General features: G+C 40.6%; 1 protein-coding gene across 1 annotated transcript; it reads right to left on the bottom strand.

Moving 5' to 3' along the window:
* Positions 1-10,845: 10,845 nt before the first annotated feature.
* On the bottom strand, positions 10,846-13,197 carry GPRIN3 (GPRIN family member 3). The gene has a single exon (XM_021702435.1). It carries the CDS (start codon positions 13,195-13,197, stop codon positions 10,846-10,848), a length of 2,352 nt encoding a protein of 783 aa, XP_021558110.1.
* Between the last annotated feature and the right edge of the window lie 4,855 nt (positions 13,198-18,052).

Below are 18,052 nucleotides of genomic sequence, written 5' to 3'. Positions count from 1 at the left end.
GGAAGGAACTCACATTTGTTTTGCCTATGTTATTTGATCCGCGCAATTTTGCAAAGTATGTACTGCTATCCTCAATTTACAGATGAATGCCCTGAGCCTCAAAAAGACTAAATGACTTGGCCAAGGAATTTAGCTTTAAAGCTGAAATTTGAAACCAGATTTCCTTGGTTCTAAGCCTGGGTATTTACCACTATATCCCTTTGAACATCCCATTTATATGTCTCGAGTATCTAATATGAAAAAAAAAATTGCCTGGAAAACAGTGTGCATTTATATACAATGCTTCCCAAGAGTGAAGACATATGTGAAAGTGCCCAGCAGAATGTTCGGCACATAGCTATTATTCTCTGTATTGACTTCGGGCAAAAAGAACATAAATAACAGGCAAATACTTTCCAGCCCTTCAAGAAATCTTACCTTGCTTCTAAACACCTGTAATATCTTTGACAATGACAATCTGCTTAGTTTTTCTTTTTTTTTAATGGCAGGCCAAGTTTCCTGTGCGGTTTGATTGAGAGGTGTCAAGTGGGACTACAAAAAAGATGTAGGGAAATAATCATCTCTGAGATGCTAATACTCCCACCAGAAATCTTCCGAGCACTTTCAGCTTCCATCCTGACAATTTGAATTTCCACTACGTTAGTCCTCTACAATATATTTAGAAAAACTGGCTGTGGAACATTAAGATCGTTCTAAGGGTTTAAAGATGTTTAGAACTCTGTACATTAGCTGACTGATAGTTGAGAAAAATTAAACAATGTTGGTATTCATGAGTTCATTAGGAATGTGGTAGACCGAATGTGATCCTATGTGGTTCACAAAGGCAGATTCTTTACAGGAAACTAGAGGAAACAGTCCAGTGAAGCCAGATGATGCTAAGAAGGCTGCTCTTGTGTTCACTGCTCAGCATTAAAGATGTGGACGGTGAGAACAGTTGGCTGGAAATGGCACCTAATGAGACAAACACCCAGTTGGTGGGACAGAAACAGCTCCAGGCAGAAGACAAACCCTCTTGGCCCCCCTGAGGACCTTTGTGTGATCTAACTTTTCCACAAGTAGGATTTATATCTTTGGAGATGCATGAAGTTTAATTTCGCCAAGAACGAATATGTACATACACCAGAGTTAGACCATGGCAGCCCTATTTTAGGCCAAAATGGTGTGTATTTATACCCACAGAGTAGTTGGAAGTTTTGAAACAATCATTGTTTGAAGTTCATAATTTTCCTAAATCAATTTTTGAGAGTTGAGGTTCATAAATCTTCTATCTCTCCCACTCTACAGTTCCTTGATGAAGACAGATTCAAGGAGGCACAAAGGGATCTAAGTACGGTGTTAGTTTTATAATGGTTAAGCTAGATTGGAGGACATGGCTGAGCTTTCTATGTTCTTCTAGGAACTTAGACCGCAGGAACCCAATTTATTTACCCAGGACTGAGCAGAAAGGCTGGAACTACACAGCACATATCTGGATGGCTCTGGGCAAGAGGCAGCTAAGCCTCCGTGTGCGACAATATCAGCTTGGATACAGGGCCTCCATACTGCCACAGGAGCAGATGCGTCCTGTACCCCCACGCCCTCTCGTATTTCCATGAAGGTTGAGCTCTCGTCACTTTCACCAAGCAAGAGCAAAAGTAGCTACACACGCACGCCCGCACTCACGCACGCCTGCGCGCTACGTCAAGAGCAGGAAAAATCACTGCTTCTGATGACCCGCAGGTGTTGGTTCTATGGGGCTTCCATTTTAATTAAAGGGGGGAAAAAAGCCTTTCACTGTAAATACTTTCAGCTCTAGTGCAGCTTTCTAGCGGACGTGTGTCACGTTGAAAATCAATTGATTCTAGGGGATCCTGGGTGGCTCAGTCGGTTAAGCCTCTACCTTAGGCTGTGGTCATGATCCCGCGATCCTGGGATCGCGCCTCACCCTCGGCTTCCCGCTCAGCGGGGAGTCTGCTTCTCCCTCTCCCTCTGCTGTTCCCCCTGCTTGTTCTCTCTCTCACGTGAATAAATAAAACCTTTTTTTTTTTAAAGAAGAAAATCCACATCTAGAGCTAAAAGAACATTTTTGACAGCAGTGGCAAGAGCAACAACAAAAAACAAAGGCAGTAAATTTTAATCTATATTATGTTTATTAGGGAAAATGAAATGCAAAAAATCATACTTAAATTTTTTTGAGGGTAAAACTAAGTCATCTGTTGAATTTCCTTCCTTCATTCAAAAATCAAATCGAAAATGAGAGCGGAAGTGTATATAATTCAAAAATTTTGATATATATCCTTATATAAATCTTAACATTCCATATTTTTTCTAGGAAATGAAATTTTATTCATAGGTCGATTTCCGGAGGATGGGGGCTTTCTTGAATAAACCATTTTATGACTTTCATATATAGACATCATGAAAAGACATACGTTTAGATTCTAATATTGATACATTCATAAATGGAATTCATTTTGAATATTACTGTTTCTTCAGCGATTTAACATTACACTATACTTTCAGTCTTTCTCAGCTGAACATTTACACACATAAATGATTTTCACATTGACAGCTATAGTTTTTCTGGGTGGCATTTAAATTAATACACATCTTCCAAAATACTCACATGAATCTATCTTGTAAGCAATAGTAAATATTGACAAACATCAAGATTTCAGGTATCCTGCTCTTATAAACAAGTATGTTTTTAGCAGTTAAAAAACAGTCAGCTATGGTTATAATTGTAGTATTACTATTGGTTAACCTTTTATTTTTATCTAAGATATAAAGATGGCACATTCATTCTCTAAAACATAAATTTGTATTAAATATTATTAATTTTCTACTGAGAAGTGGTTATATTTGCACTTTGCCACACACAATTCTCTATTAACGGGAACTCTTGTATTTCCATTTCTATCTTCAACCTAATACTCAGCCAACATAATTTTTAGTGTCAGGGAATCAGGGTCAAATTTTATTAGATATTTGGAACCAGATCAGACTTTTTGATCTCTAATAGAGTATTTCCTTTTAGAAAAAAATGAAACCCAAACAACACCAGTTCGCCAATTGGAATTGTGATAAATGGACAAATGTTGTCCAGTGTCGACGTGTGCTGGCTAATGTCTCTCACCTCGTTATCTAGTCCACACAGTATTACCTGTTATCAATAATAGTAACTTATTTGAGTCCACTTAAGGAACTGATTGTTCACATTCTATTATCCTACCAACATCATCTGTAGTTTTTTTAAAAAAAAATTTATTCTGACTTCTCTTTAGTGTTGCTAATCATTGTTTTGCCGATCTCAAGAGAATGCCTACAATCATTTTCCACTTCTAGTGATTATACACTGTTTTGAAATCTAGGGGTATTTCCCTAAAAAAAAAAATAGGGCTTTCCTCAGCCTGTGCAAATAAATACACTAATAAATGTACAAATGGAGCCTACAAAACATAATTGACATTCCCCAGGGTTTGTCATTACCAGATATAAAATTAGGTGCTTAAACAATGGAATTAAACCTTTGAAGCTGCTCAGGTGCCAGTCTATGCCTGAGTAAGACACTGACTAGATTTTCTTAGTGAGGCTGGCCTTTCCCAAGTACCAAATCTGCTACCGGGCAGTATTTGATTCAATATTAATATATGTAAAACAGAACAGTCATGGAAAGATGCAGTTTTCAATTAGTTGTTTTAATTTGTGATTTATTTAAATATTAACAGTATGAATAAAATGCATTTGTGTGTGTGTGTATATATATGTGTGTGGGGGGGGTAAGCTATTTACAGTTATGCCATGTATACATTTTTATGTGTAGAAAATGAAAATACTCATTGATTAGCCCTTTTGAGGCTTTTGAACAACTGTTTCTTTTTCCTGCTTTCCTACGACTCTTTGAGGATTGAGATAATTCATACAAGGTATGTACACAATCACACCCATAGTATGTACATCCTAGTCACACACTTAACACGGAGAGGATGTGTGAGGAATGTAAATCATCCTGGTGGTCAAAGAATTGACCTTACCTATGACGAATGGCATGATTAATTAACCTGGCATATTTAGTAACATGCCAGTGTACTGCCGACGTATTCAGCCTTTTAGATAATTATGTTATCGACTCTCAGAGATGATTAAAAAACAAAACAAAAAACCCCAGCCCTTTCTGACCTTCAAAAATGAAAGGACAAATTCTGTTACTGAATACATATGCACACTTCCGTTGGCTTTATTCATTTTTATACATGTGCCTACCTGATGGCAGAACTGGGTTTTGAAATGGAACACAGCATGTGATTTTTTTCTACACATAAAAAGAGAAAACCAACCACTCACAGACTGTACACACTTACAAAATGTATTGACACACCACAACCAGTTACAGTATTATGCACAACATATTGTTCACACGTTAGTACAGCAGAGATAAATACATTTAGAAATTTAGTAATTATTAGTATATTTCTTTCTTGAGTTTTCAGGCCCTGTTGACCTTTCTCAGCCTCAGGAAAAGCTATCTCCAGATGTCCTTAAAACAAAAATTAGTCTCTCCTCTCCTCTAGGGATGGAGGAGCATAACTATAATACTGCAATCTTCTGATTTACCAACATCGTTTTATGATGTGATTGAAAAACATTATGAAAAATAATTCACTCAAAGATGTGTCCTAAAATAAATGCTAAGGAATCTCAACTAAAATCATGAAGAGATCCCGATAAACATGGGTGTGTCCCTTCTACCCACTCAACATAGTTTGCTCTATACATAGTCTTTACATGATATTAAAGCAATATGAATCAGAAAAAAATTGTTTTCTGCTTAAAAGTTTTGTTAAAGAATAGACACTTTAATTTTTTAAATTAACAGAGAGTAATGCTAGCTGCAATGTTAAAAAAACAAGCTATAATTTTCACCCCACAAATAAATGGATAACATCTCCACATCATAAGAGATCAATAAGGAAGTTAGCATTTCTCTCCCGTTTATTTCTCCTTAACACACTTAAATCACTAGGGCATTTCTCGTCATAATTATCACCATGCTGGTTGGTCATCAGAATCTTTTTCTGAAGTGTAAAATATGTGACTTATTCCTATTGTTTTGCAGCCAATTGATTCTGAGCTTGAACTGAAAAAAAAGACTCGAAGGATTAGTACTTAGAAATGCCCATCTGGAACATCATTTTCTGTAAGGCATTATTTGAGGCCCCTTTTGAAACGTGTACTCATGTGTTAGTTATTTTACATTTGGAACCCATTTTTTCATAGCTAAGGCTGGTAATCCTCTGGGCAGAGTTAACTGACTTGCTTTTCTACACGCAAGTGTCCAGGAAGAGTAATTACTCTATGTCTAACCCCTCCATTTCAAAAAAGTTTCGGGTTGGAGCAGTCTTGAATTCTAAGCTTGCAAGACTTTTTGACTCCTTGTTTTGTCTTGGTTAGAATTAAGACAGAGATGTCAACCATATCCCTGCTAATGCTCACCAGTGCTGTACCTCTTTATGGAGCTCCTAAATAAGCTTTCCTAGCAAGAAAGCAGAAATTATGCCTTTGCTTATTTGTGGGTTACAGTCAGTCTTCATGGAGCAAACCATATTATAGACTGGTGTGCCCATATAGATGCACTTGCTGGTATAACTGCCTCTTTTTGGCACATTATTGCTTGGCTTTAATTTCATTTTCAACAGTCTATTCTCATGATGAGTATCTGAGATTATCTGGGTCTCAAAAAAAATACCGAACTTGTGAATAACATCTTGTTGCACCATTCTGGCCTCCAAGGTCATTTCACCAAGGCCCATGGTGATTTAAATGTTCTTTAGAATTATCATCACCTTGATTTAACTGATAGTCGACAGTAATTTTTCAGGATTTTTTGTTGTTTCTATCTACAGGTATATACAGATGTATTGGATTTACTTTGAGAGAGGTTATTTGGTTGTGGCAAGTGAGTAGTTTAGCTGGTGAATGTTCACAGTTAAGAGTAGCTGTAATGACCTCTGGCAGATGTCACTGATTACTTGTGAGAGAATTTTTCCACCTCAATCCATCTTCATTTATGTCCTTGGTCATCACAAATCAAGTTCATCGGATTTCTGTAGCCAAGGAGAATTTTTTTTTTTTCCCCAAGAGTAGAATAAAGTTCATGGAAAAGTTTCAGTATTTACAAGACTATTTTTTCCCCTTTTGCAAAAATGTCTAAAATTTTGTAGACATCCTTAAGCCCATGTGTCTGCACAGATGACAGTTATAATTACTCAGCCAGTTGCAGAATTTCATGAAGAAGGATATAGTTATAAGAATGGACAGGAGATTCAGCATACGTAACCTGTTACTTGCCAGGGTGGCAGCAGCTGACCCACATTTGGAGCGATTCAACCAAAAGGGCCACACATGGCATCAAAGAACATTGCTAACAGAAAACAAAATGCTCAGATATCAATATAAAATAGCAAACACTGAAGCAGACATGGACAAGACTTCTGGTTCACCGTGTAGACAAAACAGGGGTGGGGACAAGATGGTCAGCTCATTTATCCAAGATACTGCCGAGTTCACCGTGTTATTATCACAAAGGGAAATTCACAGGCCTCATTTCTCAAATACCATTTAGGACAAAGCAAGAGAGAGTAAACAGCATCATCTCCATGGCGATTGTAGACGATGAGTAAATCAGACAGGTCGAGGCCTTCACACAGCTGGCTGCAAGGGCCCAATTTTCAGTAAAAACACATATACATATATGCAAACCTTATCCTAAGATATTGTTTTCCTTTATATTGATTCTTAAAAAGTAGACAAGGGATGTGGTGAATTACATGGTACTAGAAATGGACAAATTTTTTAACACTTGCACAATATGTAGGAGGAATAGAAGACAATTTCTCACATTTTGGCAGCAAAACAGTAACAGAGTGGATACAGCAAAGGCCAAACAATTTACATTAACAGCATACTCATATATATCCTCTGTAAACACATCTTAAAGTCACATTATATTATATTCTTCATGTGGTATATACAGGTACTCCCAGAATGATGGGAGCTCCTAGAAATGAGAGGAATAACATTGGAATAAGCTAGGAACAATAAAACCTTAATACTCTCAGATGCAACCAAAAGTCATTTTCTTCTTCTGTTTTCTACTTTAAAATGGCAAGCTCCTATCAAGGATTTGGTTCCAAAATTCAACCTCTTGTGTATATGTTACACATGCATATTCACTACAGTTTATTTAAGTTTTGATATGTAAGCAATAACGTGAAGGATACTGGTATCCAAAATAACAATTATCAGACAATTCTAAAGATTAAGAAATCATCAATAATCGAATTATATTCAACATAGCTGAACTTGTCAAGGTAGGAAAACATACCAATATTTATATTTTATAAATACTTCATTTTTGGATGCAAACAAAAAGGTTTCTTTGACCTAACAAAATGTTCATCTTACGCCATTGGTCCAAAACACAAACATAAATGAGGGTTTTACTGTATGTAAAGCAGTTGGTCTGTGGCATCAAAGCCAATAATCCAGAAAGAGCACTGAAGATAAACATATGACAGCTGAAGCAATGACATTTTTCTTGTGTTCATTAAAATAGGAAAAAAAAAAATCAGTATTTAAATTCTAGTATTCACTGGGTACGCCGTAAAGCGTCTTAACATTTTAAATATCTCATTATCTTCCAGACACTGTGTTCTAATCCATCTCTCTTATACTACTGGCTTAAGAAATATTTTATATTTATTTACCCAATAAGATTTTTCCTCCATATATTCCAATGGCTAAAAAGCATTTAGGAGGAGGGAAACATCTAAAAGAAATTAAGGACAAAACCAACTTTCAAACTGGTGTGTGTCATACAGGTAAGTGAAGGTAGAGCCAAACGAGCTCAAAGAATCTGCCACGAAAACTGTTTTGCACTTTCATTTGTTGAATAAACCTAAGGAGTCACGACCGATGTACTGAATGTCAATGCTGTGTCACAGACTGAAGGGAAGGAAAATCTTCAAATTTTATGCGGTGAGTACTTAGGGTATCATAAAGCAAAAGCATGGCTTGTCTTCAATAGGCTCCTTATTTAGCCATTTGATGGTCTAGTTCACTACCGTTTTGAAAAGCTGTTCCTTCCTGAAGAGTCAATAAACAACCAAACAAGACAGGTTTTGTACTATTTTGTGACAATCTCTGGAGTGTGGGAGAAGTAAAGGTGAAGAGTTAAACAGTGAAAGCTTAAGAAGGAAAGGCTAGTTCCAGTACCAAAGCAAACGAGTAAAAAGTTCTCCATCAAACAGGAAGACTTAACTTTGAGAGACACAACCGCAACACTAAATTTAGTTTTAAGTAATTCAATGCAATTTTCTTAATTTGTTTCATGTGCGACAAATGCCGACCACTCTTAGGCCTCTGCCTCATTTTTAACTTGAACTATTTATAATTTGTAAATTTTATAATTTATAAATCTGGAATTACAAATTTATAATTTAACTTTAGCTATTTATAATTCACGTGGTTACACCAAACTCATGAAAATAAATATTACCAGATGCTAAAGTCTTCTTTTTCTCCTAATTTAATGCAGGAACAGCCTGTTCTAGCCACTTCCCAGCACAGGATTACCTGGGGCCCACCCATCTGGAGCGGGTACTGTTGAGAGCTGCTACTGTGTACACAGGGTGTTCTCTGTGGATACACAGCATGCATGCAACGTGTGAGGGAGGGAGGCAGGCAGGAAGGGGTTAGGAGTGAGATCACAGCCTGGCGGAGGCGTCTCCAACAAAAGCCACATGAACTTACCTACAGATGGGTATTCAAGGCCAAAAGAGAGAGTTTTAGACTAAATCTCTCACCATTCATAGTAATTTGATTGCTCATTTGATGGCAATTTCAACTTCAGGTAGTGCTCTTAAAAGAGGCCAATTGGTAAGAAACGGATAAAGGCACCTCATTAAAAAAATTCATTAAAAGTTCCAAGTGTAACAACCGTAATTTTACCATTCTTAGGCCCTGGGAGCGCTGTGACCGGAGGCTATTTAGGCAGTCTTCACACACACTCCAATTGCTTTGAAAGAAACCAATGGCTATATACTAATTTGGGTTGTGCCCAGTTTAGCATATGGTGTTAAAGTTCAGGTATGATTTTTCCCTATATGTGCAGAATCTGCAAAAGAGAATTAAAAAAAAAAAGGCCAAAACAGAGATTGTGAGCTTCCTGCACAAATGGCATTTGTGAGTCTCCAGAGAGAGAGAACGCATGGCCAGACACTCTTTTCTGGCTCATCAAGGGGAATAAGCTCAGACAAGGTAACCAGCGAGCACCTCTTCCACGTTGAACAGTCTGATTTTCTAAATGCAAGGTGGAGACCAGTGATCTCCCTACAATGAATCTAGGAGGGGAAACCTTTCCAGGGCCCTATCTCACTTCCCTCTTCCACACTCCCCTAGCTCTCAAGCCACTGCTGGTCATCCCAGCCCAGTGGCCTGCAAGACACTCGCGGGTATGAAGGACACGCTCCTCCTCTGGAGACAGGTGCGGGCTGGGCTCAAACAGGTGTCTGTGTTCTCAAAAACTATAGCCCACCTGAAGCTCAAACCACGTTTTAGTAAAGGCCTATTTTATCGGATTTGAAGGATGAGATACGATGGTATTTCTCTTAAAATCAGTAAGTTCGCACAGGTTGCCTTTTTACTACAGATGAGAAACTTAGCAATTAGATGATATTCATCTACATAACAAAAACTGTGAGGACGCTTCTGTTCTCTTTGGTGTTGACTATATTTTCTATTAGAAGCTACTGAACAAGTAACTATTGAACAAGAAAGTCAAAAGAAAAATAGAAACTGCATCCTGTTTACAGGAGTCGAAATTAAATATATTGCTTTTCCTTACTTCTTTTTTTCAACACAGAAAAGAGAGTGTTTGGTAAATTGGCTATTTATAATTCCTTACCAAAACCTTAACACTCTCAGCAGAGTGTTTTTGGAGAACACCTGCACAACACACACTTTAGTATTATTAATAATTCGATGACGCCTTCCAAGAATTCAGTTGATGTACTTCCTCTAAAGAAATATGAATTTAATCTAGTCAGAATCATAGAGATGCCCCTTGCCTTCAGTGCAGGGAAATCTGTATATATAAATTCATGTTTTATATGGGCAGTATTCATACTCAAAAGCTTGGTTAATTTTCCTAACATAACTTTCTTACATTTATTAACAGTATAACAAGGTTTACAAAAACAGCTATCTGCAGGATGTTTACAAATATTAATTCATGTTTGGTATTTAATGCATTTACATGCTTTTACTTAATGTCATCTGGCCTAAGAGTGAGTCAAAATTTTCTTCACATTTTTTACATTTTAGTTCTTATCATCTATTTAAATTTTGTGTGGTGGTGGCATTCTTATTGCAATACGACTAGAAAGTCTAACAGTGTTTTTGCTAGTAGTGTTTTTGCTATTTTTAATATTAAGCAGGGATTTTAATGGAAATACCAGTGTGATAAATTGAGGCAGTAATACAAAACGACACATGTTTAATGGATAATGCTAGTTCCAGAAGCAACATCACAATACAAAAAAACCAGTGAATATTATTTCCTCTTAATCGAGGTCATGAACCTTCAGGGAAGCTTTCTTCTCTTCTCTTGTCCTTTCTTTCGAATTGAAATATTTTTATTTAGGGAGCCCCAATCAAAGGACCCAACAACGCTTCATGGCAACTTCCTAGAGTTAATACTTGCTTTCTCTTCCTGGTCTCTTGGAAAAAACACTAAGAAAGCTCTGACATACACAGACACTCGGGAATACCGTGACTGCACACGAGGGCCCCCAAACACATTCCCTTTCAGTCTAACACAGAAGAAGGGGCAGGACGAACACAGCAGTTGGGGCGTCGAAAGTTCTGCAGCATGGACTGCAAGACCCTGTGCTGCCTTCCTTTGAGCTTTTTATTTGAAGAAGTATCTGAGGAAATGGATCTCCGGGTCTGGCTGCTTTGAGCTTTGATTAATTTCTCGTGTTCCCTGATTTGTCTCTGTAGATGGTTCTGGATTGCGATGCCCAGGGACTCTGGGTCCAGGGAGGCACCGTACACCTCCCAGGTCATGCCCTGCTCATCCCACACGACGTCCCTGACGCGCTTGGACTGTTTCAGCTGCAGCTTGGAGTCGGCGCCGAGCTGCTTTTTCTTCTCCCCCGGGGTGAGTCCCACCTGCGCGGCCGCCGCTGTCACATTCAGCTTCTGCTCCTTGAGGAACTCGCTGACGCGGCTGGCCCGGCGCGGGCTGGCTTTGACCAAGCGAGAAGGGGTCCTCTTGCCGGAACCTGGACTGGAGTCACCCATGGCGTCAGACGGCAGGCTCAGGCTGGTGGCCGTCTTGGTCTGTCTGTTTTCTTCCCAGGTACCCTCCTGGTTCTTCCTGACTGGGGATGGCGTAGGACTGGCAGCTGATCCAGCGCCTGCACTTTCTTGAGATTTAGGATTGAGCAGCAGGGACTTGGCCTCTACCCTTGCCCTGGGATCGAGGCTATCGGTGCCCCGACATTCTTGCTGTTGTACTATGTGCGGAGATGCAGGCTCTCTTGCATCTCCTTTATCAGTGGGATCCGAGCTCCCAGACTGGTTGGCTTTGCTGGCAGGACCACAAGAGTCAGAGAGTTTGCAATCTGGGTTTGTTCGGGGACCATCTGTGGTTTCCACTGCAGACTCAGATGGCTTGGTTTCAGATTCCCCCAATTCATGATCTGTTTCAGTTTGACTTCCTGCGCCGCTAGCAATCTGGTCAGCAGGGCTAGCTTTCCTGGAGCTAGAATTCACACCCGAAAGCTGTTTGGAGGTGGGCTCCGCCCTTGTCGGGGTCATGCCTGCTGACCCCCCGTCTTCCTTACACACATCCTCAGCCTTACCGGATGCCACCGTGACAGAGGAGATTTGAAGGACCTCACCCGGTAGGCTCACCAATTTACGCTCCCCTCGGCAAGCAGTGGACACAGCCGCAGCTGCCTGGATGTGCACCTCTGGCATGATGCCAGGACACTGGCCCGACTCCTGCGGGGCTAGGAGGTCGTCAGACAGCTCCAGTGTGTGGCTCCCACGGCTGCCGCCATGGCAAACGACACGCAGCTGCTCCTGTGGTTCCACACGCTCAGGAACGGGGACTTCCTTTAAGAAGGCAGTGAGGATGCTGGGGCTGGTGGAGACGGACCTGCTCTCGACGCTTGCCACGGCCTGCACCTCAGCATCTTGCCGAGCCCTGCTGGGAACTTCCCGGACCTCACCTGCAGCTTGGCTGGTCATCGTACTTGCTTCTTTGAACCTTGACACCTGGGGCTGTGAGGGCAGTGGCACCTTTCCCAGATCTGGGGGAAACGTGGACCCTTGGCTAGTGAGGTGGGACGGTTGGGGTGTCACCGAAGTCACGGCCTGGCCGCCCGAGGTCGTGGCCGAGGGCTGTTTGTGCCCAGAACATCCGTCTTCTCTCACTGGAGATTCACAGGCCCTTGTCTGGGAGTCATGAACGGCTCCTGGCCTTTCCCCTTCAGGTCTGCCTATAGGAGGGGAGGTGTGGCTGAACACGTTGGCTCCTGTATTTCCAGCTTGCACCAGTCCCTGGGCTGTTTCTTGAGAAGGAAAATCACAGGGCACTTGAGCTTTGCTGTTGCCCCGGGTGCTGCCCACAGGACAACTTGACTTTTCAGGTTGCTCCCCATCTGAGGTTCTCTGTGTTTTCAGCAGTGTATCCTCAGGTCCTGCTGAGGGGCTGGCGTTGAGCTGGTCACCCGGGATGGCCTGGTGGCTGTATTGACTGGCTGGCATTGTAAATGCTTCGTCTAGAACATCCTTTCCTGCTGCAGAACACGAAGCTGGTGCTGTGGGCTTGCTGCTTCCTGGCAGCTGGGTATTGCCAGGAGAGTTGCACGAAGGAGACGCTTTTTCCACCTCGTTGACGACACCAGGAGAAGACATGTCCGGCTGGGTGGTCTCATGCTCGAAGGCCTGCATCAAGGCCTCAGCAGCTGCCCTGGGGCTGAGGACTGGCTCTTCAGGAGGGCCAGAGAGGCCATTGGTGTTCTTACAGAGGAGCGCTGGTCGAGGCCGAGGTGAGGCAGGCTGCACTTCTCCTAGATCCTCTTCTTTTCCAGAAGCTGTGATCAAGGAAGTTTTAGCCGATCTCAAAGGGTCAGGTACAGTCCCCATGGAATTTTTCTTCAGGAAAACCTCAGAGCTCTCTCCGGAGCAGTGCTCCCTCTGGGAACCAGTCTTAGCTCAGAGTGAAGACTCAGTCAGGGATGATTCCTCTGAGGGATCAATCTGCAAATGAGGGAAACGGTATCATTAATATGATACAGCATTTAAGGACTGAAATACACCAACCGGTCATTTGTACAAGATCTTACAAGCACATTAAACCTTTTTCTCCTATATCTGTGGCTATAAAAATAGATCTTCGGAAGAAAGATTTTAAAAAAATATTTTAATTGTACAAGTATTATTTTGGTGCATTAGTATCTGCTTGCATCCCATTGCTGTCTAGCAAATAGGTTTTTAATGCATTTACCTAAGCACATAACTATCCAAAAGTCATTTGTGTAGTTTGATTTACCCGCTACCAGAAAATCCTATAAAGCTACTGTAATCAAATCAGTAAGTATTGAAATAGGCCTGAACAGATATGTGAAATAGAGTATCTAGAAATAGATCCACATATAAATGAAGATTTAATATATGACAAGAGAGGCATTTCAATTTAGTGGCAAAATGATGGATTATTTAATATAAGGAGCTGGCAAACTGTTAATGCATCTGGAAGAAAAGAAAACTAGATCTTTATCTTACATCAACTCCAAAAATAAATCCGAGACGGATTTAGATGGATTAAAAGTTAAAATGTAAAATAAACAATTAAATAAATAAAAATCCTGTAAGAAAATCTTGGAAACATAATCTAGGGGCAGAGAGAGTAGGCTTCTTTTGGCAAGGGAGAAAATACAGAAACTATAAGAAAAACCATAAACATAAGTGATTGAATAAAACCCAAGAGTTCTGGGGGCACCTGGGTGGCTCAGTGGGTTAAGCGTCTGCCTTCGGCTCAGGTCATGATCCCAGGGTCCTGGGATCGAGCACTGTGTCGGGCTCTCTGCGCTCTCTGCTCAGTGGGAAGCCTGCTTCTCCCTCTGCCTGCCTCTCTGCCTACTTGTGCTGTCTCTGTCAAATAAATAAATAAAATCTTTTAAAAAACCAAAAAACAAAAACCAAGAGTTCTGTATGGCAAAAGATACCATAAACAAATACGAAAGATTTGAAAAACAAATGTTTAAAACCCTAGAGGACAGGCAAAAATATCTATAATATAGCAGAGGCTCAGTCGTTAAGCGTCTGCCTTCGGCTCAGGCCATGATCCCAGGGTCCTGGGATCGAGCCTCGCATCGGGCTCCCTGCTTGGTGGGAAGCCTGCTTCTCGCTCTCCCACTCCCCCTGCTCGTGTTCCCTCTCTCGCTGTGTCTCTCTCTGTCAAATAAATAAAATCTTTAAAAAAAAAAATTTACAGGGAGACAAAATAGTTCATTGGAAAAATGGACACAGAATACAAAAACGCAGCTTGCAAGATAGGAAACCCACTCAGCGAGCTCATGGAAAGATGATCAAATTCATTTGTAGTCAAAGGAATGCAAATAAAGTAACAATGAGATCGTACTTTACATCAATAGCACTTGCAAAAGATTTTTATAAAAAAAAGAGTTATAACATTATGGCCTGGGGAGACCTAGTGAAAAGCAGTAGTTTTATTAAGTGTAGGTGCAAACTGTGTACTGTTACAGCTTTCTTAGGGAAGCAGTTTAGTTTTTAAAACGAAAAATACACATGTCCTCGACTCAGTGATCCGAACTCGATCCACAGAAATCAAATACCAGCATATCTAGATAGAGATACAAGTATGCTTATTGAAGTACTATTTGTAGGGGCAAAAAACTGGAAACAAGTGCTCTCCATGAATGCGGGGAATACTGGAACTGATCACGACATAACTCTACTGTAGAGTGTTATGGGACCATTAAAGAAAACAGCTATTTAGGCTGTAAGTTTTCCCTTGGGAGGGGTTTGCCCCAGGTATGGCTGAGCAAGAAGGGCAAGGTAAGGGAAAGAGTATGTTTGTTTTCATTTTTGTAAAACAATGACCTAAAATACTACACTAAAACACACACTGACCTAAACACACAATGACCTGAAACACACACTGTGTGTGTTTGTGTGTGTTTGTGTGCACAGACATTTTTGTATATGAATATATAAATCCTAAAAATATTTAGAATGAGACATAGTAGGTCTTAATGGAGGGAGTGTGATGAGTTGAACACACAAAAAGAGAGATGGAGGTACTGAAAGACTGAGTTTTTTAAAGTATATCTGAATTTTAAAATGTGTATCCAACTTATTTTCTCCTCCAAGTCAGCTCTTTCTTGTAACTTCATTATGCAATTAACCGGTTGAATATTTTCCCATCCTTGGTCTTGACTGCTTTCTGCTCACTCAAACCCCTTCCTCAGGTTTATATTCCATTTCTTCCTTATTGGAGTTTTCTGTTGCAATCACTTGCTGGGCCCCAAACCCATCTTCTCTCCTCCTTTCTCATCTGCCTTTAGTATGCCTTTCCTCCCACTCTCTGCCCTCCTCATCCTCAAAAAGCCTACCACCCATTCTCCAAGACTCCACTTAAATCTCATTTTCTTTCTAAAGGCCTCTAAAGCTTTCAAGTCATAAAGGCTCTTTCTTTTTAAGATCATACAGCTACGGTTATCTGGTTATCTGGGTCCTTCTTATGCACTGTTTTTGTACCTGTGTTACTTGTATGAATGTCGTTATTTCTCCAAAAGGACTTCAAGTTCCAGGAGGGAAGAGGACAGGCTTATTGATTCTTTTCTGTTCACTCCACAGGAGACAGTGCAAAGTCTTGTGCATAAAAAGGTGTTAATTGATCCCATTTCCCTCCAAAATGGCCATTATTATAGCCCTGCCAAACTTCCAAATAATAGGAAATTTTAACCCATGACATGGAATATTAACCAAAACACAATTTAAAAGAGTGCTATTTTTGAAAGAAAATGGTTGTATCTTATTTATGAAACTTTATCTGTAATTCGGTGTTAGACAATTAAAAGCAAGGACAGTGGACACCTGCTACCAAAGCAGGAAGGTTTCAAGAAGCCAGGAGTACGGAACATCTCCCGTGTTCTATCGCAGGGGGGCCAAGAAACCTGGTTTGCCTAAGACGACTGTGAAACATAAACAGCTCAAAGTTCAGCAACGGAAGTTGGAAACTGAGAAAAAGATGATGGATTTCAGAAAACTCTCAGAATTCACTGCACTGACTTCCATTTTCCACAGACAGTAGCTGCTTATACTAGTTTAACTTTAAAAGGGTGTTTTCTTTTGTTTATTTGTTAATAGAGGTATAATTATCCATTAACTCAAGAATCAAAAAGAAAAACCAGATTCCTTGGCTAATACCTGTAATTCGAAATCTCTTGATTTATGGGTAGGTAAGAAATCAACACTTCTCTCAAACAAATCTGCTAAAGTAATTGTCACAGCATCTTCATGCACCCAGAAAAAGCCCCACCTCCCCTCTTTTCACCTCCTCTCTCCAATCACAAGCAGAAATCTGTAGTCTCCAATAGGTCAGACAAATAGGACATTTAAAAGTGTAATTACTGGGCGCCTGGGTGGCTCAGTTGGTTAAGCGACTGCCTTCGGCTCAGGTCATGATCTTGGAGTCCCGGGATCGAGTCCCACATCGGGCTTCCTGCTCGGCAGGGAGTCTGCTTCTCCCTCTGACCCTCCTCCCTCTCATGCTGTTTCTCATTCTCTCTCTCTCAAATAAATAAATAAAATCTTTAAAAAAAAAAAGTGTAATTACTTGGTGGTTTAGAGTAAGGAGTATATATCTTTTAACACCAAGCTGAGCCCACTAAGGTAAGATTTAATAACCTGTAAAAATGAAATTACAAACAGGTAGCCCACAGGCTGAATGAATCCCTGCTGCAGGTGTGTGTGTGTGTGTGTGAGAGAGAGAGAGAGAGAGAGAGAGAGAGAGAGAGGAGAGAGAGTGAGCAAATGCACATATGCTAGAAGGTGGGAGGCAGGGTGTGTGCACTGCGTGGTTTCCCCCTTCTCTTCCCTCCCTTTCTCCCTACCCCCCAGTCTCTTTCCCCTTCCCCTTTCTTTTTCAAGTTGAAGAGATCGTTCATAAAAAGCCAGATTTCTCTTTTTGTTAATCTTTACCAACTCAGAAGGTATGCAGTACTAGAGAGCAACCATTAGGTGGTGATGATGAGGGCTGGCCACCTTGATGAGCATGGACTTTCCAGGTGATGCGTTCCCCACCTACCTTGCTTTCCTAGTTAGTATTACTTACCTGGGCTTGTGAGGGCAGCTACATTTGAGAACTTTGCTCTAAGTGCACTGACAGAGTAGACTTCCCAACCTAATTTTTAGTCCTCTGAGGGCAGGTTGGCATTGTGTTTAAGAACATGGACCATGGAACCAGAATTCCTGGATTAGAGTATCAGTTCTACTAGCTAGCTCTAGCTCTGTGTGTTCGGGCAAGTAACTTAACCTCTCAGGGAATCCCTTTAATCTGTAAATTGAGGGTAATAATAATAGTGCTGCCTCACTGGGATGTTGTGAGGAATAGATTTATTTATTTTTAAAAGATTTTATTTATTTATTTGAGAGAGAGAGAGAAGAGAGCATAAGCTGGGGGGAGGGCAGAGGCAGAGGGAGAAGCAGACTCCCCACTGAGCAAGGAGCCTGACACAGGACTCGATCCTAGGACCCTGGGATCGTGACCTGAGCCAAAGGCAGGCGCTTAACGGACTGAGCCACCCAGGCACCTCACAGAATAGACTTAGCATTTAGAACAAACAGCATCTTGGCACATATTAAACACCTTATGAGCATTAGCTTCTTTTGAAAACCTCGATATTTAGGCTTTGATCTGTGTTAACGAAAAAATTATTCTGACATTTGTGAAAATGGTAAGGAAGATTTTATT

This window comes from Neomonachus schauinslandi, chromosome 2, assembly GCF_002201575.2.
Source record: "Neomonachus schauinslandi chromosome 2, ASM220157v2, whole genome shotgun sequence".
Taxonomy (NCBI): Eukaryota; Metazoa; Chordata; class Mammalia; order Carnivora; family Phocidae; genus Neomonachus; species Neomonachus schauinslandi.
Note: the sequence above shows the minus strand (reverse complement) of the source record. Positions and strands in the feature narration are given on the sequence as shown.